Genomic DNA, 23,097 nt, shown 5'->3' with positions numbered 1-23,097 from the left:
CTAACCAACCACAGGGTGACAGGGAGCTGACAGTGTGGCATGACCATGAAAAGGCTAAGTCCAGTCAGGGTATTTCCAGCAACAACAGGAGCACAGTGGTGTTCCTGTCGGAGGGATCCCCGAGCAGACTGCCCGTAACGCTCCGCACAGCCGCCGCGCTCCAGAGCCGTGCGTGCGGAGTGAAGCGCGCTGGCAGGAGAAAGCCTCCCGATGGCCAGGGCACAGCTTGCAGCGTGCAGAACTGGGAAGGTTTAGCTTACGTAACTTAAAAAACAACCCAACACCAAACGAGTGCTAATTGGGTACGGGAATACACGGGAAGGAGACGCAAACGCCAGAGAAGGGCGTGTGTAACGAACCTCCAAATAGCTACAGGTTCACAGGGAAACTAGAGGCAAGTTTCCAGCCGCAGAAGTCTCCGCTCACAACCGCGGCCGCTGCCCGGACAGGGCACAAGTACGGCCGGCATGCAGGGCAGGAACGCCCTCAACTCCCCTTAACGCCCCAGAACCGGCACCGGCTGCCGGTCCGTGTCGTGGCAGCGCACACTTCCGTGCCCTTGGGAGCGGTCAGTAACGGGAACTCTTCCCCGACGACACCCGTTCGCCACGCAGAGAGGCCGGCCCCGCAGCTTGCCTCGCCCCTCAGGTAACCCTAGAGGGGCTGCGGAGCAGGGCCGGAGACTGAATCCTTCCTCAGCTGCTACCACGGTGCCGAACCTTCCAGAGCAACCATTAGCGGGCCTAGCTTTCCCGCCTTGCCTCGCTTCACCCCTCCCAGCTGCCCGGTACCGCTTCCCCCTCCTCTCCTTTCCTCTCCACCCCGACGTGTCGGCGGGCACGTCTCCACCGCCGCGGCCCGCCCGCCTCACGTCAGCCGCGCGGCCCCTACTTAAGGCGGCGGCCGCCTCCCCCGCCCCGTCACTACAGCTCAGCCGCCGCCGCCTAAGGGTTCCCGGTACGTACGAACTGCTTCGCGAGTTGGGAAGGGAGGGGTGCGGGCAGCGCTTAGCCCCCAGCCCCCCTCGGGAGAACGGATTCGGTGGAGCGGGCAGGGCGCCCCCCCGAGCCGCCCGCGCCGAGCGCCCCCCCGAGCCGCCCGCGCCCCGCGCGCGGAGCTGGCGGGCACAGCGCTGGGCTTCATCCCGGCGCCGCGCCCTGCTCGGCGGCCTTGAGCGGCCGGCCTGATTTTAGCTGCCGCCCCCACACCCCGTCCTGTCTGGAGGTGGCTGTGCCTGTGCCCCGCCATCGTCATCCTCCCCCGTAGCCGGCGGGGATTAACGTGCTTCCCCTAATCGGCGGCGACGGTGGGGGTGGCCCCGGGGACCTGTTGGGAAGGATGCTGAAGATCAAGCCGCAAAGGACGGTGAAGATGGGCTCGGGGATGCTATTAATATACCGCCTTTGCCACTGGCTTTCCCCAACCTGCTTCTTTCCAGAGACTTGCGCTCCAAGCCCGACAATTTGAGCATTAAATGTAACTGAATGGGTGCTCCTCACCGTCCTGCACAATAAGGTGCTTATATAGCGCAAAGGGAGAGCTTGGCACACGGATGCGTTACACTGGGTCATGCTCCAAGACAGTGTAAATGAAGACTGACTTATTTTGGTTAACTTTAGCTAAATATGGGCACTGCTGACTTCCTGCCCCCCCTTCCCCTCCTCAGTCTCACAGTCTTGCTTTGCCAGTGCTGCCGGGGCTATCCTGCTCTGAACAAGTTGGTGCCTGTTCAGCACAAAGTTTAGACTCACGTTGCGCTTCTACTTGCATCCGAGAGGCTGCCCCTGCCTCGGGCTTTTGAGGCAAGGCAGGAGTTGTGCAGCATCACAGAGAACCATGGCGTCAGCTCCTGCAGGGCGCTGGGGTGAAAGCGCAAGGCTCCATCATCACCATGCCATTGCAGCACATCTCTGGCTGTTGGATTAGAGCCCATATAACCACGCAACTGTACAGCTGATAGCCAAAAAACCTGAGGATAGGAGAGATGAAAATACCAAAGCAGACATCTAAACTCAGAACTACGTACTTAAAACAAATGCGTAAGGTTTGTGCCTGACTTAAAGGATCACACTGTGCATAAGGAAAGCTTGCCTGAGCGTTGCACAGCTTCAGCTGGGGAAGGGCATCAGGGCACAGAGGGCAGAGCACCCAGCAGCAGTTTTTCAGGGCAGCAGAATGGAGATTGCCTGGCTGTGCTGTGCCCAGAAGTACTAAAATGGCTTCCTGCACTTAAGTGTAATATGGATGTTCAGTTAGAGCATTCTCATGTTGCTGGAGTGCCACCCAGCTATGCAGTCAGTGGTTCTCCAGCTGACTGCTGAAACTGTACATTGCCATGATTGTACATTGCAGCACTGCTGGATGGTTTTGACACATAATTTATATGCATTTTCTTACCAACCCAGAGTAAAGTCCATTTTGCTTGATTATGCATACTCTGGTGACAGTAAAAGCTGCAAAACCTGGAGAAATAATCTGTTGCTTTCCTTGCAGCAAGTGCACCATGTCTCTGAAGGATCAGCTCATCCACAATGTCCACAAACAGGACCAGAGTCATGCCCACAATAAGATCAGCGTGGTTGGTGTGGGTGCAGTCGGAATGGCCTGTGCTATCAGCATCCTGATGAAGGTAAGTGTCAAACTGGGGAAGAAGCAGCACAGTTGTGACTACCTGGGGCCTAAAAAAAGGAGCAAAAAGGAATTTTCCTCATCAAACTAATTGGGCTAGCACACAAAATGAACTTTTGGTTGTACATTCCTTTGTTTGGGTCTGAAGTGAAGCAGCTATCCTCAAGCTATTGACAGAGAACAAGCATCTGTAGTGCTTATAAACCAAATTTATCTCAGTATCAGACAGAAGATGCTGCGTATGTTTCATCTTGACTTCAGGGCTGCATTTACCTTTGAATGACTTTCAGAGTCCCTTGTAAGCAGGAGTCCTCTGGCACTCCAAACATACCAAAAGGTTAAGAGCTGAGGAGTCACTTTCTCTGAAATAGTGCTGTGGAATTATTCTTTGCAGTGGGGACTGGTAAGTGGTGCTGTTATCCCTCTGAATTACCTGTGTTCTGCATTGCATTAATCTATTGAAAATGCTGTGATGTTTTTGAACAGCTGTTAAATTCTTCATTATTGTCCTGCTGAACTGTACAAAAGTTCCACACAGAATGTGGATACAAAATTTTAACTCAAAGCTGCTCTCCGAGGAGAGCGAGTCAAGTACTCTGGGAACAGCTGAAGCAATACAGATGGGTAAGAGTGCTTACATAGGTCACTGCCTTGAAAATAATTGTAACTTCATGGTTCACAAATCAGCTGCTTTGCTCAAAGAGGCAATAAACTATTCTTGGTCTTTTGTAGGACTTAGCTGATGAACTTGCCCTTGTTGATGTTGTGGAGGACAAACTCAGAGGGGAGATGCTAGATCTCCAGCATGGCAGCCTCTTCCTTAGGACACCAAAGATTGTCTCTGGCAAAGGCAAGTATGCACATTAGATCTAATGTGCTCATTATTTCCACATGGGGATAGCCACTTCAGATCTGGCCATCCAAGTCTAGGAGGAAAGCTCATGTAATTTCTGCTCCTACAGTCCTACAGACTGTTTTATATACCTTAAGGCCAGTCCAACTAGCAATCCTCTTCCAGAGATCACCACTCAGTACAGAAAGACTATTTTAAGTACTCCTGCACCTTTAAGAAGTGTATTTCACAGCCAGTTAGCCCTTGAATGCATTGCTGATTATTTCTGGGCTGTCAGTGTCTGCTAGCTCAAGTTTAATGGCAAGTGCTACAAGTCTCATACTTTTAATGGGTAGCTATGGCATCCACAGGAGGTATGTTACGAGGGCAGAGCCTTATTCCTCTTCTACACAGTGCTTGCACTGGATGCCATTCCAGCACCTACCCCACACCCATCTATGCCTGAGAAGTACAGAATACCAGTGCCCACATTCTGCAAGTGAAGATTTTGACATGCCCTTAAAGTTGCCACTTGTTAAAATTTAAGACTTTGACACTTTCTGCAGAAGCAAATTCTGGGGTAACAACTGGCAGGAGAATTTCCACACCCTCAGACCAGAGAATTTTAGATGCCAACAGTAAAAGGAACTGAGAGTTCCTGTTGTGAACCACGTGTAGAAAGAGGTCACGTTTGACACAGCCTTTTGCCTGCAGATTACAGTGTGACTGCACACTCCAAGCTGGTCATTGTCACCGCTGGTGCCCGCCAGCAGGAAGGAGAGAGCCGCCTTAACTTGGTCCAGCGCAACGTCAATATCTTCAAATTCATCATTCCCAACGTTGTTAAGTACAGTCCTGACTGCAAGCTGCTTATTGTCTCCAATCCAGGTTTGTTTTATGTTGCTTTAACAAGAGGACTTGTCTTAGTTTTCTTCAGTAAGGAGGCATTATGTGTACTAATATGCCACAAAACCACACAGGAAGAAGTGTTATCTTCCCTCTCCATGCTCAGCAGGCTGGTCCTCTCAGGAACAATCCAAGTTGCCTCCATCTTGGGTCTTCAGTTGCCTTTTAAGTGATCATTAGCCTAGAGCAGTAAGGGGCACTGATAATGTGTAGCATAAAGAGCATTTAAACCAGTCATTGTTCGCCCACTGCGGGGCCTGGTGGTGGCTGTTACATTATGCTTTATTCCACGTAACTAGTGTACAGATAAACAGGAGATACCATTCCAGTTATCAAACTGCTCACAATGACCCTTGTTATCTTCCCTGTTCTACTTACAGTGGATATTTTGACCTACGTGGCCTGGAAGATCAGTGGCTTTCCTAAACACCGTGTTATTGGTAGCGGCTGCAATCTGGACTCTGCCCGTTTCCGCCATCTCATGGGAGAAAGACTGGGCATCCATCCTCTGAGCTGCCATGGATGGATTGTTGGAGAGCATGGAGATTCCAGTGGTAAGGATAAAACACGGCTGGCTGTTACCAAAGACTGGAACAGGCTCCCCAGGGAGGTGGTTGAACCACCATCTCTGGAGGTGTTTGTAAGATGTAGAGATGTGGTGCTAAAGGACATGGTTTAGCACCAGACTTGGTAGAGTTACAGAATGGTTGGACTCGGTGATCTTAAAGCTTTTTCAACTGAAACAATTCTATGATACCTTGTTTGCAAGAAAAGCAACAGTAAAACAGTCACTCAAACCTTTGCACTGCAGCACCCTAAGAATGCAAGTCTTCTGGTGCACAGAGTAACCCTAGATGATCTGTATTTGACCTAAGTTACTCTGCTGGGAAAAGGTCACTACTGTAATCTAAGGAGGCTAAAAATTTCCAGGCTAAAGTTGTTCCCATAACTCTCAAAAAAAAAACAAACTGTTGCAGCTAAAGCAAGGGACTCCCAAAGATCATCCCTGGACTTTGTAGTTACTCTGTCTTTGATATCTCTTGGAGACTTCAAGAGCTATATATAGGAATTGAAGTGCAGAGGCAAGTCTAGAGGACAGGAGAAAGAGCAACTCTCTCCTTACTTAAGCTGTACTTCCTGTAGCAGCACCAGAGCAGTACCGTCTGGTTCCTGACTCACTCATGTGGAATCAATTCTTATTTTGAGAAACCTCTGCAAAATAACAGTTACTGTCATTTTACTTCGTGGTGCCTAAGTGCTTTGCTTTAATAAAGTATATTCACATCTTTTGTCATCATATGTAAGGATGCCTAATTGCACCTAGGTTTTCAAGTTGCAATCTAAATTGGTCTTACAGGTCATACCATATTTGAAGTCATATCAAAATCATAGTGATGTGCTGCAGATTAACTAGACCTTAAGTTAACTGTTAAGTCAAGGAGGACAAAACTGAGCTTCCCTGTGAGATAATTACTCTATGTGCAACCCTTAGTACCTGTCTGGAGTGGAGTGAACGTTGCTGGTGTCTCCCTGAAGGCTCTTCATCCAGACATGGGAACTGATGCAGACAAGGAACACTGGAAGGAGGTCCATAAGCAGGTGGTGGACAGGTAAATAGCATTGGTTATTTTTTTTTCCTCTGAACTGCAGCATCCATACCTGGTTTAAAAGAGACTTCAGTAGCCCAAAATAACAATCAAGATATAGAAATAACAGAACTGGTGGGGCAAAAAATTAGAGAAATGTAGATTTGGCAGAGCTAAATTGTCGTGCTTAGGGAAGTGCTGTATCTGTCCAGGTTTCCAGTTTCAAAGTACTCCAGTGAGGAACAGTGTGAAATGCAAACAGTTCTTGGCTGCAGAGTTCATTTCAGTCCTGTCAGCTAATCAGTCAAGCTTCAGGTGTCTCCAAATGGATGAAGGCAGCTCCAACAGCCCTTCTTACAAACTTTAAGTACATTGGTTGATGGTACCTGGGTTTTTTTGTCTCTGCAGTGCCTATGAGGTCATCAAACTGAAGGGGTACACGTCATGGGCTATTGGTCTCTCTGTGGCAGATCTAGCTGAAACAATTATGAAGAACTTGAGAAGAGTGCACCCAGTCTCTACAGTTGTTAAGGTAAGCAGCTCCTTTTGCCAAGTCTTGTCTTACTAAGAACTAAAAATCTTGGGAATTCTTAAGAACCTTAATTTCAACTGGATCTAGTTGAGTTTTGCTTGTAGGCTACAATGCACAGACATACACAAATTCTAGCCTAACTATGTCCTCACCTACTTTTCAGGGCATGCATGGAATTAAAGAAGATGTCTTCCTAAGTGTTCCTTGTGTACTGGGCAATTCTGGCATCACTGACGTAGTGAAAATGATCCTAAAACCTGAGGAAGAAGACAAATTAAGGAAGAGTGCAGATACCCTCTGGGGAATCCAAAAGGAACTACAGTTTTAAATCTTCCCAAGCAGTTCAGTCTCTGCCGCTTAATGGGTTTAGTGGTTTGTCTTAGGTTGCACTTTCCAAGTAGGTCAAACCTTTCAATGTACCTATCTCAACTAGAACACAAAGCTCAAATCTGAACAAATGAGTTTCCTGAAGACAGCAAGAGGAAACTATTCTAGGGTTCTCCCTGTTCAGACACCCATGTTCTTAGCCAGAGCTAGAAAACCTAGTCAGTCTTGTCCCAGTGGTATGACAAATCCAGCACTCAAAGCAGCACTGCCTAGGAAACCCTTTGCCTTTTTCCTCATCTTGTCTCATGTTGGTTCAGAACAGCTAACTGTCACACAATGTGAAACCAAAGACTATTTCTTGCAGTTAAAGGAGTGTCAAGCCATTTGACCAACTTTCTCTGCCAGATGAATAGCTTCAATATTTCACTGTTGGTAGGTCCAAATGTATTTTCCTAACACTGCTTTGGAATTTTTGTGTATACTTTTTTTTAGAGAACCTTATTTTTGTGTACTGTATCAGCCTAGTGGCAAATTTGTCTCCTGAGCATGTCTGAAAAATGTTAAGGTTTCTGTATGCAACAAGACAGTGGCTGTCCAGCTGTAGTACCAGCACCAACACCAAATAAACCACAAACTGTTATTTTTGTCTCTTTGTTTTCCTTTATAGTGCTTTGTATCCAAAATGCAGCTCTACTTGCGCCTAAATCAAACAATTCAATTTCTTCATTAACTCAAACCTCACCTATAGGCTCATGGTACTTATGTAGTGAACTTTCAGAACAGTCTCCAAAGAGGAATGAAAAAAACAGTAACAGAAGTATTTAAATACTCAGAAATTAAACTTGATTCCTATTTTAATGCAAAGAAACAGGCTCAAGTAAGTGTAAAGGGAGTGGAGAAACAGTGCAAAGGAAGCATCTTTACGTGTACACAAATGCACATCTGTCCATGTGAAGTACTTGACACCTGTAAAAAGTCAACTTACAACCAAACACAAAAAAACATCTCCCCTGGAAAGGCAGCTATGCAGAGAAACAATGACAAAAGTTACTCTGCAAAGCCAATAGCAAATTTAGGTAATTAATTCTTCCTTATGTCATTAGTATTTTGAAGCAATACACCTCATTATGATGAAGAGGGAACAGCCTTATTCTTATCTTTCTCTAGCATGTAGCTTCAGAATGAAAACACAGCACCTGATGAAGACCAGGACAGATTTTTAATATCAAGTGGAGCTTGGGATACTTCTCAGAACAAAGTGTTTTAGGATAAGCTTAAAGTGTTACTGATATTTCTTCACAAGCAAAGGAAAAGCTGTAGCTACCCTGCTGGTTTCTGTTATATCCATGAGACCAAAATAGCATGCAGAAAGCACACAGCAATAGTGACTGAGTAGTCATGTTTGATGGTATGAAGTAATTTTCTAAGCTAGCCAAAGATCCACAGGATTTGCAATTTTTACTACCCAGCTTTTTAGTATGAACTCCAACCTCTCCAGCTCCAGTGGTAACAAGGGGAAGCCATAGGCTAAGTGCTTAGTTTTGGACCAAAACGATTAACTGCACTGACCAAGAAACTTCAGTTTTCAAGCTAGCTTTGGTGAGGCTTTACATTACATTTACATTTTACTGCAAAAGTAAATAGAGGAAGATGGCAGCATGCTGCTGAGAGCAGCACCAAGCATCCCTGCAGCACTCCAAGCTGGGAGATGCTCTCTACAACGTACCCTGTTTTGCAGACAGCACTGTGTTTAACCACCTGGCCTGCCACTACAGCTCTGAAGCCATCCTTGCTGTGGCATTCTGGTGTGAAGTGTTTGCTGCCTGGCAGGTTGTGCAACCAGGCACGGTTAAGCTGACATCGCATTGAGTCAGGTCTGCTTGTAAAGAAAGCACAGCACCAACACAAGTCTGTAGAGGAAGAAAATATGCAACAAGTTTTATTCAGCATAAGTCCACCAGCACAAAGATTACAGGAGTTAGAAAGTGCATTAATAAAAGCTAGTCTTTACCAAAAAGAAAATATATTATTGATTCAAAATATCTTACACTTGAATGATGTAATAACTTATTTGGGGCACCTACTGATTAAGAGAAATACCAAGAGAATGGCTGCTTCACAAGGAAATCTAAAACTTCCCCATCAAAGTCTGAGAACTTAGTAGAGATCACTGAGTCCAGCAGTCTTCCTGGCTTTCTGCATTAATGCCCTCAGCTGGAACTGCTTGCGAGACAAAAGACGTACGTGCTGCAGAAAGAAAGGATAAGAACAGCAAAGATTGGCAAAGGTTTGCTATCATTGTCATTATATTGCACTTCAAAGTCTCAAAGCATAACACATATTCTGTGACCCAAATGGGACGTCAGGTGTCTGGAAACATTGAGCATTACTGTATGATTAATTTCTTGGCTTGAGATGACTTGCAGGTGCAATCACTGTAGTATATTTTTTGTGATGTTAATTATTAGCTGTGCACATACTCTCAAAGAGAAAAGTAGTAACATGTATCATAAAATCATAGAATTGTCAGGGCTGGAAGGAAGCTCAAGGATCATCTAGTACTAACCCCCCTGTCATGGGCAAGGCCACCTCACACTAGATCAGGTTGCTCAGTGCCCCATGGAGCCTGGCCTTAAAGACCTTCTGCCACCTCCCTCGACAACCTGTTCCAGTGTCTCAGCACCCTCATGGTGAAGAACTTCTTTCTAATATCCAATCTGAACCTACCCAGTTCTAGTTTTGCTCCAGGTATTCTGAGGTGAAGTCAGACTAATGCACTGTGCCATGGGGCACAGAGCAGTTCTTGTAACAGCAGACAAACAGAACCAGCAGGCTCTGTCCACGTAGTGTGCTGTCTCCTGGGTGTTAAAAGCAAAGCTTAGGTGATAACTTGGGCAAAAGCTCAACTGTTAGAAAAAGAAAGGACTGGTAACCCTTGTTATCCAGGGGCCCCAGTAGAGATTATTCAAACTTCTGCACAGTGGCAATGTTATTCTGGCATAACAAGTGAATACTTTTATTCCATGGTAAAGAAGTTTTTAATCTTTTCAAGATAGTTGTTTTTAATTTGTCCTTTGTTTCATGTGCCACCACTATGCACAGAAGTCCAAATGGAAGGTTATTAGATCAGACATGAGAACTTTCAGCAATAAGGACAGCAAAGAGAGGGAACAAACTGTCTAAGAAAGTCTCTGCTAAAAACCCAAAACCAGCTGCCTTTCCCTGCTTCCTCCTTAGGACTCTTAACACTCCACTGACTGCATGAATATTCCAAACACCCTTACAGATAGTGTCTCCAGAATTAGCATGCAAGCCCAACAGAGAAATGACTCTGTCTCTCTAATGCTTTTAAAATTGGTCTTCCATCTGAACTCTAAAAATCCTTTTAAACTTACTTATCACTATTTATGTTCTTACAGGATCCTCTTCACTGAATTGAGCACTATCATGAATAAGCTAAACAAAAGAGTTCAAAGTTTCAGAACACATTGAAAATGCACAATGTAAAAACATCCCAAGCAACCTACCTTCAAAAAGACATCTAGATCTATCACTCCACGTCTCAATGCTTCTCCAAGATAGAAGATAGTGTCTTCAATTGCATTTTCCTCTGCGTATAAGTTCAGGATCTGCTTGTAAAGTGGTGCTGTTGGAATAATAACTTCATCTATGTCATTATTTTCTGACTGGTTTTCCATTTTCTCTAAGGCAGAACTGAGCTCCTCATCCTTCTTCTTGAGAAGTTCAATGTTCTTGTCAACTTCAGCCTAAAAACAATTAAGATGTTTATTTCTAAGGTCACCACTGACATCTTTCATAGGGAGGATGGGGCAACAGTGGAGTACTGTTCTTCCACTACTAGCAATGACATCTGTAAGACGCATGCAGGATAATCTTGTGGTCACTGTTGTGTCTGCACACATGCACCTCAAGTGGGAAAGAGGATACAGATTTAAAAGACAACATACTGGAAGCTTTAGCATTCCTGTTATGCTTAATAATGAATTGCATACTTCTGCTCACTACTAGGAATATTCAGATACAGAGCAGTGTTCCATCTCAGCTTACCACTTCTTGATCCAAGCGAGTTACCATCTCTTCCAGCTTCTGGTGTCCTTTCTTCAGGTCCTCTTCTGTCCGTTTCAAGGCGTTGAGTTCAGCTTGTGCACGATCCATTTCCTCTTTCATCCTCCATCTCAGTTTATCACTGACTGCTGAGATAAGGGATGCTCGAATGGTATCCTCACTGATAGTTCCATCTCTGCTGGGCCCTGCACAAGAAAATTCACAGGCAGAAAATTAAGTCTCTCCTGCACTGGCTTCAGTATAAAGCCAGCTTGATACAAAAGTATCCTTTAGCAATACTAAATAGATTGTTTCCCATAATAATTTTCGGAAGCAGTGAAGAGACAGCAGGAGACAAGGAGTTTATTCACTCTTTAGGGCTTCCTGTTTAAGGCAGACAGCAGTAAATATATATAGATTTGTAGATTCATAGAATGGTTTGGGTTGGAAGGGACCTTCAAAGCTCATTTAGTCCGAATCCCCTTGCAGTCAGCAGGGACATCCTCCACTAGATCAGCTTGCTCAGACCCTTGTCAAGCCTGACCTTGACTGTCTCCAGGGATGAGGCCTCAACTCCCTCCCTGGGCAATCTATTGCAGTATTACAGCACCCTTATGGTGTAGAACTTATTCCTAACATCCAATTTAAATCTGCTCTTCTGTAGTTTCAAATCATTGTCCCTCATCCTGTCACTGCAGGCCTTTGCAAACAGTCCCTCTGCAGCCTTCTTGTAGCCCCTTCAGGTACCAGAAAGCTGCTATTAGGTCTCCCTGGAGCCTTCTCTTCTCCAGGCTGAACAATCCCATCTCCCTCAGCCTCTCCTCATAGCATGTCCCAAGTCAGAGCAAAAAGAGCCTGATTTCACTTCAAGAACAGCATTCTCATGATTTCAGTTATTGCTTACTTGACAAAATTAATTATTCTCTAACACAAAGCCAGCACCAGCCATCAGCTCTGCTTTTCTCCCTCACCAGTATCTTTCATTCTGGCAGATTTTATACAAGGACTATTTTAATAGTAAAACAGGACTGAGAAAAATAAAATCACAGTACATCTAACAATGTAAGTTCACACAGACATGCCAACAGATAGGAAGGCACATATAAAGGATCATTTTAATACAGCTCAAACAGAGCTCTTAAATAGCATGAACCCTTAGCATTTTGTGCCATTGCCATAATTAGCCCAGCTTGGGGAAGATTTTATGGCATGCAGCAACTAAATCCACAGAGCACTGAAACCCTTAACCTTTACTAGGCAGAGTCTGGTTTCAGAAGTGACCTTACAGAATCCTCAAACTAGTAGCTGTATCAGAAAGGTAATTAATGGCAGATGATTGAACAGAAAAGACCTGAAGGACTGTTTGAAAAGAACATTAATAAAATCTTAGGCTACTTTGCATGAGCATTTTAATTCAATTCAAGCTAAGCTCACTAAGGGAAACACCCCACTACCACCCCCATAAAACCCTAGAGCTGTAAAATCTGATATGCTGTTAAGTACACTCTCAGAATAAACCACAGCCAAACACTCTGTATGGGAAGCAAGTATTTCCAGTTGAAAGAAAAAAAACAATCCTGTACTGTAAAAAAAACCCTCAACCCCAAACAATACTGTAAGTGCAGTGGATGATTACAGAGAGACATTTGTGCTTCATTTGGGACAGGAGAGAAACTCTGTGTAATGGGTGTACGGCTTTTATTTAGCTGCACCTCATGGATCAGCCTGATGTTAAACTGCCACCTTATAACATGGTGTCAGATCATGAAACTCAGGAAATGAAGAATGTTCTATGGTATTTGGCAGGTATTCAACCTCTGTTCACCTTCAGTGGAGATGAAAGCAAGGGAAAGACACTGAACAGGCCATATCTATAATTTAAATTAACTTTCAGGTACATGAAAGCAAAACTGAATCTGTTTGAGAAAGGCACTGCAGAAACCAAATGTTCCTAGAAAGGCTCTTAACACCTCTCTACTGAAAGCTAGTGGAGACCATTAATGCTCAAGACCCAGCTGTAACCCCACTATGGGGTTACTTTTTGAGCTACTTAAGTGGAGTGACAGCCTTCTTATGGTGTGCATGGCAAACATACATCACCTCGGAGTGGAGATGACCACTGAAACAACCAACAACTTCCAGAGAAGACTGGAAAGCTTTTCCAGTTCAGAAGGGTGAAAGAACCTCGACACAAGTATGGGACCAGGCACAGGAATACAACATCTAACTTACTGCTGCATCCAGCTCTATAACAACAGAATATTTTAAGGAGAAGTATCTGCTTTCCCTTGCCAAGCTGTGAACTTGCTTTGTCCTCAAGTGTGAATGACAACGTCAAAATACAGAGTTCCTGAGGAAAAAGTATGTATAAACTATTGGGAGGTCAGACATGAAAAACCTGTAGATGCACTTCTAAATTATGTTGCAAGAGACTACAGATGATTGATACTCTGAACAATGTCAGAGTCTATATCCTTACTGTACATAACTGCTCCAAAAGGACTAGCACCCTATTAGAAGTTACTGCAACTTGCTCCTTAACTAGGTTACATTCATCGCTGGTTCCCCATCTGTTACATACATACTAAAAGTGAGGGGCAGAGCAGAAACCAAGCTGCTGTATTGTGCCAGGAAAGGGCCACGGAGCAGCAAACTCTTGTTACAACTTAGATCTCGCTGCAGAAGGGAAGACAGAAGGAAGTAACAAGTAGGGACCATTAAGAAACAACAGCGAAAAGGCTGGAGGAGAAACTCACTAAAAATGCTCATTGCAAACCACTGCTTTAGATAACTGTGACTCTTGGAGAGCAGAAAGTATAAAAATAAAGCAAGTCCAGTAGATTACTGAGGTCAAAAGCATTTTTGTAAACCACAAGCACGAACAGAGCAACACAATCAGAACTCACCTACAGTGAAACAATGAGAAAAACACTTAAGGCAGCTACATGCAGTGTTCAAAATCTTCACAGGGCACACACAATGCATATTGTACAAACCCAGGAATGTAACATGTTACTGACAAAAGAAAAGGCAAACCCCACACAAGAAGTACTCTTTTGAGTAACTTCTAAGATCAAAGAACCATATTTTAAAGGTCAAATTAAGACCAGTACATTAATTTTTCCATTTGCTTTCTTTATATATCAGTTACAGAGGGAAGTTTCACTGCAGAGAAATCCTTTCAAAGCTACTCACCAACAGTAGTCACAGGGGGCTGAGAAGGGTAGTACTGAACACTGGTTGTTGGGGGAAATGGAACACCGCCCGGATAAGGATAGTTTGGGTAGCTGCTTTGACAAGGGGAAGATACACCAATGTTATATAACTATTTGTCAAAGACCATCCATGTAAATCAACTTTGAGAATACAACAATAGTTAACAGGATGAATGCTGAATTGCTTCAGATAAACCTAAAAATGTGCAAAATATGTCTGCAAGATAGAATTCTTCCAGAAGCTCTTAAGCCCTGCTCTGAAGTATGAAGGAAAGCAGAACTGTTCACTTGTTCACAGAGGCTACTGTGAGACAACATAAGATGACAGTCTACAACACCTCTCTAAAACACATTTACTGTGACTTCCAAACATCTGCATGCAGCTATGTAATAACCATGGCCAGAAGCAAAGAAAATGGTCCAGGAAAACATGCAAATTATAAAAGCAGCACAACTGATGCCTCTCCAGATAACTGCACATTTAGTTGTTCTTAAAAATCTTTCTGTTGATTCATAAATGATTTCATCAACAGTTCTTCTGTAAGTGGCTTTTGTACAAACATTAAGAGCTCTTTAAATGAAGATATTTAGGAGGAAAAAAAAACGCCCTAAGAACTTATCAAAATCCTCATTTTTTACTTAGAACAGTAGGGGATGGAAGGGGCCTCTGAAGAGTGAGTTCAAACCCTCTGTAAAAACAAGATCACCTTAAGCTGGTCAGCTAGGAATGTGTCCAGATGAGTCTTGAAAGTCTCCAGAGAAGGAGACTCCACAAGGCTCTCTGGGCAGCCTGTTCCAGTGCTCTGTGACCCTCGCTGTAAAGAAGCTTTTCTCATGTTGAGGTGGAACCTCCTGTGTTCTCGTTTGTATCCACTGCCTTCCTGATGCTTACAGGAGTTAAAAATCTGGATGATTATTATTTTTTAAATTAAAATGTTATGCATTACAGCAACTCCTTATATGCTCCTAACAAAACCAGGACATGAGTATATCAATGATAAAAAGGAATTACGATGTGAAATAAATCTAAGTGCCCACTAGGGGGCAGCAATCAGCATCTCACAGTTCGCTAATGCAGAGCTACCACTCTTCTGGAAAAGCTTTCTTCTCAACTACTGAAGAACATGTCTTAGTTCAGATTAATAAAAAGCTCTGAACAACTTTTTGTGCCCTTCAAGTTCTCTTGGAATGCTATGAATCAAATCTGCACTTATGGTGGAGTCTAGATTTGCATTCATCCAGCAATTCAGTGTTCTGAGTTGCTCACCACCCAGCAAGACTAATAAACCCCCTCCCTACCTGTCAGGGTACATTTCTTTTGATGCCATGTAAACATATAAACCTTGTACACCCAAATCTATGAGTGAAAGAAGGTAACATCTGGGGGTTGGGCAACAGTTCGCAAAACACATTTCTCACCCAAGTGTATTATATGTGAACCAAGGAACACTAAGCTAAGCCTTTCTCTAATTCTCTTTAGCTATTCACAAGAATTCAGTCCTCACTTCCAAAATCCCTGCTAACACAGCAGTTACACAACAAATCTACCATAAGAAAATAAAGCTAAGACTGGACAGTGTTCAATGAAACTGTCTTCTATAAATCACAGAACCATTGAGCCTGGAAAAGACCTCTGAGACCGAGTCCAGCCAGTGACCTAACGCCACAACATCATCTAAACCATGCTGCCGAGTGCCACACCCAATCTTTTCTTAAAGACCTCCAGGGACTCCACCACCTCCCTGGGCAGTCCATTCCAGTGCCTAATCACCGTTTTTGTGAGGAAGTGTTTCCTAATATCCAACCTAAACCTCCCCTGATGCAGCTTCAGACCGTGCCCTCTTGTCCTGTCACTGGCTGCCTGGGGTGAGGATGATGTAGAGCGGTTCTTACCTTGGGTTCGGAGTGCTTCCTGCTGGATAGGCTGATATTCCACCCGGAATGCCTGGCACATAGGAAGCTAAATAAAATAATGATTTTGCCTATTTTTATTTTCCAGAAGTTCCATTTATATTAAGACCACGTTTCTATTAAGCTGCAGTAAGATGCTTTTCAAAGTATCATTGAACAATGGCTACAGTATATCACAATGTAACAACAAGAGGAAGAGAAGCCATTCTAAGGCCAAAGCCCCTCACAAATGTGTACCCTACATCCTGAGATGCCAACACTTCTTACAACACTCCCAGACATTTCCCACACTGCTCTTGTGCAGCGTGGCAAGAAGGATACACAGAGTTGTTTGTTGTCAGCTGTTTCTGTGCCAACGGACCAAGGCAGCTGCTTCCCATCAAGACACATAAAGGACTGAACTGCAGTAGATCTTCCCTCCCTGTACCGACCACTTTGAAATTCCTTTCTATGTCCAAGCACACTGATTTGGAAAATACAGAATCTTCAGAAATACAGGATGTGTCTATCTTTACCTATCAACTGTGGCTAAAATATTTGCAGGAGTATTTAGTTGGAGGAAGAGTATGAGAACTGTTAACAAGTCAGTGATACATTCCTTGGAACAGCCAGCTGGAACACTTCTCACTGCATACTTACTTCTTTTCTTAATCATTACTTTAAAGCAATCCACTCCATGGATAAAAATAGGTATTGATTTAAAAACCAACATTTCCCCCCCCCCCCCCATCTATTCCAGTCTTTAAAACAAGATGCCTCCAGAAGTCTAAATAAGTAAAATATTTTAGAAGTATTGAGAATAAAAAAGAAAAAGAGGACAAAGTGATTTGAATAATCTTTTTTTTTCCAGGCTATCTCTGAATGGCGAAATATTACTGGTTGTTTTGAAGGACCTGGGTGGGGGAGTGTTTGTGGATGCTTTGTTTTGACATACAAACATTAATTTTCCCCCTCCCTTCCAGAAGCCAAAACCTCGCTTTCTTCTCACAAAGCTCACAAAGGTGAAGTACAGCACAGGTGAATTCATGAGCCAGCAATATGGGAAAGTCATTCTAGAGTAGAATGTGTTGTTTGTTGACAAACTACATGAAGCAACAATCACTTTAGGATATTATTACAGAGCCTTTGTAGCAATCAGTAGCTATGACCACTTACTAGTTGGTGGACCTGTTGCCTGGTATGGTGAGTAGCCTGATGAAGCAGTGGGTCGAGAAAAGACTGGAGGTTCATCAGTAAACACAACAATCATGACTTGGATCAATTCCAGCAAGTCTGACTGGGGCTGTGAGGGTAAGAAAAAAAAATATTACAAGATGGTGATTTTGCTACAGAACAGTTTAACAGACTGTGATAACAAAATTATGCCAATCCATCAGCTTTCAAAAGCCATCCTTTTATTTATGAGGTTTGGATAAATAAATGAATGTGTATATTTCAATTCCTTTCTGGATTCCTTTACAGATACCAAAGGCAGCCAGCTGGTATTCAAAACAGTAGAGCAAAATACAGCTGCAGCAGCATTCATACTCAGAATAAACTGGGCAACCTATGAGTCTGTATCAAGTGTAGGGCAATAAATGCCTGGAAAGGTGACTGTGCAATGATGGATTACAGTAATTGTTAAAATACTTAAATCCACTCTCCAACAGGAAAAAAGTATAGGTCATTAAGTCTTCAGACATTTCAATTTCACACAGCATAAAGCTTCAGCTCAGGTTCAGAATGACTTAGTAGAAAAAAAAATATTCTAACCCACCTAGGAGTGGCACAGACCTCCTTTAAATACACTTAAATAAAGCTTGTAACTACATTTACTATAGACATGGTTTAATTTTGCCAAATAAGGAGAGGCACCATGAATGCAGCACGAGACTGAATATCCTATTTCCAAATTTCCTTAGCCCTACAATCCATGTATTTTTACCACCCTCTCAAAATGAATTGATTCTGCATCATGGGTATTTCAGAAGATCCTTCTGCTTGTATAGGACCTGCACTCTGATCTGGACTATCCTTTTCCACTACTGCCATGCAAGTGCTGAACTACCATCCATGCTTAGTACTTTTACTCCTTTCCATCTTGAACTGTTCTTCTGATCTTGTGAGCACAATTTATCTTCTTCACAAGTCTATGTTTTGGTCACAACTTCTATGGGGCCTGTACTGCTCAATGCCTTTCTTCATTGGTAAAGCAAATATATCCATACACTCAAAGCTCCAGCAATGTCTACACAGATAATTCCAAGTGCTCATATAAGTTCATTTTACTCACAGAGAATCATTTCAGCCCAGAGATGTTTTAATAGAATTCTTTATTTCTCCCTTCCTTAAATATTCCTATCTCACAGATGCTCATATCAGTATCCTGCCAAGGAAGAATGGCTGTGCAACACTCTTTATTCAAATTGTCTGATGCAATTAACCAGGCAACTGAATGAAACATCCTGAACTTGAAGACATTACAAATAATAAGCAGTTGGTTTCACTCAAGAAATGGTTTAAGATTTCAGGCTGCCCAGGGAGGTGGAGGAGTCACTGTCCCTGGAAGTGTTTGAGACAAGAGTGAGGCACTTAGTGCCATGGTCTAGTTGATTGGATAGGGCTGGGTGAGAGGTTGGACTGGATGAGCTTGGAGATCTCTTCCAACCTGGTTGGTTGGTTGTTAAAAATGATACAACTACCTGAGACCTGGGGCTGTTCAGTGTTGAGAAGAGAAGGCTGAAAGGGCGTCTTATCAATGCCTATAAATATCTGAGGAGTTGGTGTCAAGATGAAGGTGCCAGGCTCTTTTCAGTGGTGCCCAGTAAAAGGATAACAAACAATGGGTATAAGCTAGAACACAGGAGGTTGCACTTCAACAGGAGGAGACAATTCTTTATGGTGCTGGAGCACTGGAACAACGTGCTCAGCCAGAGAGGCTGTAGAGTCTTCTCTGAAGACTTTCAAAACCTGCTTGGATGCATTCCTGTGTGACCTGCCCTAAGTGACCCTGCTCTGGCAGGACGGTCAGACACAATCTCTGGAGGTCCCTTCCAACCCTTAACATTCTGTAACTCTATCATCTAAACGAATTCAGAACTGAGCAATCTGACAATGTCAAGCTCCCTATACTTACATATTTCCACTCATGCAGATAAGGAAGATAAATCTTTCCATTTGCATCAACATGCTTCCCAGTTTTTATGGTCATAAAGCTCGTGGGTTTCACAAAACAAATCGGGGGGTTGAAAGGGTAGGTGTCCAGCAGCCACAAGCAGACTGGGATGTTGTATGTGTTACCTAGAAAAGATATTTGCAATGATTTTAGAAGTTCCTCCACTGTCCTGTTGCATCCAGATTTATGAAAAACTCCTAATCCAAACAGATTCAACAGCAGAGAGTTAGAAGCTGAAGCTAAAATCTACTAACAACACTTAACAAAACGCTCACAGTGTGTCCATGAACTCAACATTCTTCAGAACAATTTAAATTTGATCCATAATTATCAGTGTGCAGAGCTGTACAACACTGAAGGAGCAAAGCTCAACATAATTTTTTTACAAGTAAAATAGCAAAGAATTTCCTTAAAGCATTATATTTAGGGGCAAGAAAAGGATTTCACATAAATAGTGATCACAGAAGCAGTGATGTTGAGCTAGGACACATCTGAATAGTTTTTCATGTAAATTAGGACAATAATGGTGGTGGTGATAATAACAGCATACCTCTGTAAGGCACAGGAATGGTCCCAGTGAGGCTCATCAACTCCCTAGATGAGCCATCGTTAAACACTGAAAGGGAACAAACAGTATCTTGAAAGCAAACATCTGCCACATTTATCTCTGCTCAGGTTATTCCCCACCTATGTATTAGTGTAAGTTTTCAGAAGTTTTAGAGCCAAACTCAGGAAAGGTTCTGCTCAGGTACAGTTATGGACTAGCAAATGACTGTCTACAGCCAGGTAACTGCTTATAAATAACACATTTCTGAGAAATGAATGACTAATTATTGCCAAATCACCTTCCCTGCAAATAAAACTGTTTCCTCATTCAGAGACATGTTGGGATCACAGAAACTGCAAACCACACAAATTGCTGCAAAGGTAATCTGAACTCCAAGTTATTTAAAATACATCTGTCACTTCAGGACTACAAAGAGCTCCTTATGCTTCCTTCAAACAAACACTGAAAACTCCTGGGCCATAGGCATTTATGACATCATCAGTAAAGGCATTTAACCACACAGTACCGGACTGAAGAGGAAGAAGTGCCATGTCTCAGTTCACAAACTGCACAGGAACCCTAAACTCAGTTTACTGAGCTGCTGTATTCAGTTTTCTCATACTTTCAATCCAACAGATTATCCTTGGCTGAATAAATCACATTTTGCTAACAAAGCTTTTATTTTCCTGATTCCACCTGAAAGTTTCTAGCCATACTTCAAAGGCAGCTTAACCTGCACAACTCCTCCTGTTCTGCAAAGGCAGGTAGAACATGCTAGGACTTAAAGAGGGGTGTAGATTTCTTTAGTTATATAAACTTGAAAACCATCTTGACAGCAGTGCAACCATTTCCTTGTTGCTCATTTCACTGCTCCAAATAACATCAATTATCTGCAAGTGGTTCTATGCTCAGCCTTTTCCCAGCAGCTTAGTAAGAGGAGTTAGGTAACACAAGTAGGCTTCCTGCTGCAGCTCAGAGCTATCTGGGATTCTGATCGCTATCCTTAAGGAGATTTGTGCACTATTCCAGCCACAGTCCTTTCACTATTCTTTTTTGATCCTCCAGTCACTGCATCAATTTTTATTTCTGTGACAGCTGCTGACTTGCAGCTATTCAAGTTAAAACTCGTTTTTTGACCTGATTGTGTCCCTTGATATTTCTCAAGCCAGACCTAGGAAGCAGAAGACTATAAAATCTCTGATGACGTATTAGTAATATAAATTAGCTCACAAATAAATTCTACAGCTGGCAGTTGGAAGAGGTGGTCAGAAGGATGACCTTAGAAGCTATGCTGGCTCACAGGATCCTGTGAAATCATGCCCTCAGGTCCTGGAGCTGATCCTAGGTATCATCTTTGTTTAACACACTCAGATTTACTCAGAGTCTTTAAAACAGCAAACAGTGACTATCATCACTAATTTACATTATGAATCCCCTCATCTCAATTCCATATATACCTGTTTGCTTTGTACTCTTAAGGACTGCCACAATTATTTTCTAATGATTTGTTCAGTGATTTACAGTTCTCAAAGAGAACTCTAAAAAACCCCAAACGTTTGCAGGACAGCAAAGCTGAATCTGTAAGATACCAGCGGTTTCAGCACACCAACTAATATGACATCACAGAGCAGTTAGCTAAAAATTAAGTTGTAAAAAACACAAAGTTTTTCAGCACATCAGACTCAATAATAGAGAAAAGCTATTTTAGAAAACGACTGTGTTTCTAAGGAAGTACTGATGTTAAAGAGTAATATCAGAAGCTCAAATGGTTTTCTAGCTTTATCCACCCTTTTCCCCACAAAAACTACCAAATATAAACTGTCAGCAATTCAGTAACAGATATTCTCTTGCAGAGACTAACCATATGAATCCATGACAGGCTTGAGGTCCTTGTACTGACTGATAACACTGTTTGTCTCCTGTACAGTTAGGTCTCTGTACTTATACTGGAAAAGAAAAAGAGAAACAATTACTTCAGACACTAATTTTTCCATGCAATTTCATTTTGGTTTACCCAACAGACTACATTTATGAGAGTTTACACAGATATATAAACCTTCTTCCCCACTGTTGTTTTGAAATAAGAATTTATTTCTCTTTATTACTTAACTGCCTATATAAAACTTACCAAACTTCACTAAGGTGTTAAGATGCTTTTAGGGTCCCTATGACAAGAGAGCTGAGGAAAGTTGTTGCATTCTCGTTCATGTTCTATCATAATCAATAGTATCTGAATGATGAATGTGGATTAAAACCCCCACATCTCCAAACAAGCATCAGTGACATTCTGAACTAGGATCTGAACCTCACAGACATCTTCTACAGCACTCTGCAAAGTATCACAGCATTTGTCAATCAGTGATCAGTATTTTCATGCATGCAGAGGGACGTGATGGAGAAGAGAGAACTTTGCTAGTATTTGGGTACATTCCTCCCTCCTTCCACAGCACCAAGCAGAAGCGAGAAACGTAGCAGGCACTGCTATAACAGGGAGACTGAGGTCTGTGAAGCTTTGGCTAGGCCAGCCACAGACTGGCAGCACATACCCACATCAACAAAAGTGTTCCTACAGTACAAGTAAGAGCATATCACCAGCTGTTTAAAAAAAAAAGGGGGGGGAGATGTCTTTTTATAGGCATATCCTTTTATGGTACAGGTTACAGGCTCAAGAAGATTGGCATAATCACTATTAAAGGCAGAACTGCCTTCTACAACAGAAGCCCCTAACAAGCACATGGATTCAGAATCAGGATTTAACTCTGCTTTTGGCACAAGACTCTTATGTATTCCTCTTAGTCAAGGAATAGATAAAACAACATTGGCCTGCCCAGCAGACACACTGAGAGCCTGGTACAGAGTAGTTTATAGGGCTGCTTAAATCCAGATGTGATTATCTGGGGTGGTTTGAAAAAATTAGGCCCACCTGAAAATTAAAAAGAAATACTTTCATATGTCTCTTGAAACTAAGAAAAAGAGTATTGCTGCAATTATTTTTTACAGCAAGTGATGAATAATTCTCTACTAAACTTGTAAGATTTCAGCTACTGCTACAAGCAAAATTAAATGCTACATCAGCCATTAATTTCAGTACTCAGATCCAGTTAACCACAGAAGATCAAAGTTCTGTGTATTAAAATGACATACAAAGCAGTGTTCCTAGTGAAAATTATGTCCTTTCTAGATTATTTTATTGTTTACAGCACAGAGTATACTCTCTTGTGCTCACTCTCCTTGTTCACTGTCAGGAGTATCAGAATATTACAGGGCAGTCTTTTCCTGTATTCATATATCACACAGCTGAGCATTTCCACAAAGTGTCAAAATCTCTTTGGAAAATAAGGAGATCCTAGTGATATCTACAAAGGTAGACCTGACTCAATTGAATTCTTGGGGT

General features: G+C 42.7%; 3 protein-coding genes across 6 annotated transcripts in view; 1 reads left to right on the top strand and 2 right to left on the bottom strand.

The window, feature by feature from the left end:
* The window catches only part of LOC135185975 (basic salivary proline-rich protein 1-like), a 54,628-nt gene extending 52,703 nt beyond the window's left edge, over positions 1–1,925 (bottom strand). The window contains exon 1 of one of the 2 annotated variants that reach the window (XM_064163279.1): positions 1,752–1,925. The gene's annotated coding sequence lies outside the window, so the exon portion shown is untranslated. Of the gene's footprint in view, positions 1–5; positions 24–1,751 lie in introns of those variants that run through there. The other variant, XM_064163278.1, reaches the window with a different exon arrangement.
* LOC135185974 (L-lactate dehydrogenase A chain) lies at positions 860–7,451 on the top strand. Its single transcript, XM_064163272.1, has 8 exons — positions 860–957; positions 2,494–2,629; positions 3,361–3,478; positions 4,175–4,348; positions 4,747–4,920; positions 5,859–5,976; positions 6,361–6,484; positions 6,648–7,451. The coding sequence occupies exons 2-8, from the start codon at positions 2,504–2,506 to the stop codon at positions 6,810–6,812; spliced, it is 999 nt and encodes a 332-aa protein (XP_064019342.1). The 5' UTR covers positions 860–957; positions 2,494–2,503; the 3' UTR covers positions 6,813–7,451.
* Positions 7,452–8,722: 1,271 nt separating this feature from the next.
* The window catches only part of TSG101 (tumor susceptibility 101), a 17,998-nt gene continuing 3,623 nt past the window's right edge, over positions 8,723–23,097 (bottom strand). The window contains exons 3-11 of one of the 3 annotated variants that reach the window (XM_064163266.1): positions 21,565–21,649; positions 19,707–19,772; positions 19,118–19,281; positions 17,158–17,284; positions 15,985–16,051; positions 14,072–14,166; positions 10,880–11,082; positions 10,339–10,578; positions 8,723–9,058 (exon numbers count right to left, since the gene is read on the bottom strand). In XM_064163266.1, coding sequence (XP_064019336.1) covers positions 8,969–9,058; positions 10,339–10,578; positions 10,880–11,082; positions 14,072–14,166; positions 15,985–16,051; positions 17,158–17,284; positions 19,118–19,281; positions 19,707–19,772; positions 21,565–21,649 — 1,137 coding nt within the window. In that variant the 3' untranslated portion in view covers positions 8,723–8,968. The remainder of the gene's footprint in view (positions 9,059–10,338; positions 10,579–10,879; positions 11,083–14,071; positions 14,167–15,984; positions 16,052–17,157; positions 17,285–19,117; positions 19,282–19,706; positions 19,773–21,564; positions 21,650–23,097) is intronic. The other 2 variants (XM_064163267.1, XM_064163268.1) reach the window with 2 other exon arrangements.

Source organism: Pogoniulus pusillus, chromosome 24 (genome assembly GCF_015220805.1).
Source record: "Pogoniulus pusillus isolate bPogPus1 chromosome 24, bPogPus1.pri, whole genome shotgun sequence".
NCBI classification, from domain to species: Eukaryota; Metazoa; Chordata; class Aves; order Piciformes; family Lybiidae; genus Pogoniulus; species Pogoniulus pusillus.
This window is presented reverse-complemented; position numbering and strand designations above follow the sequence as displayed.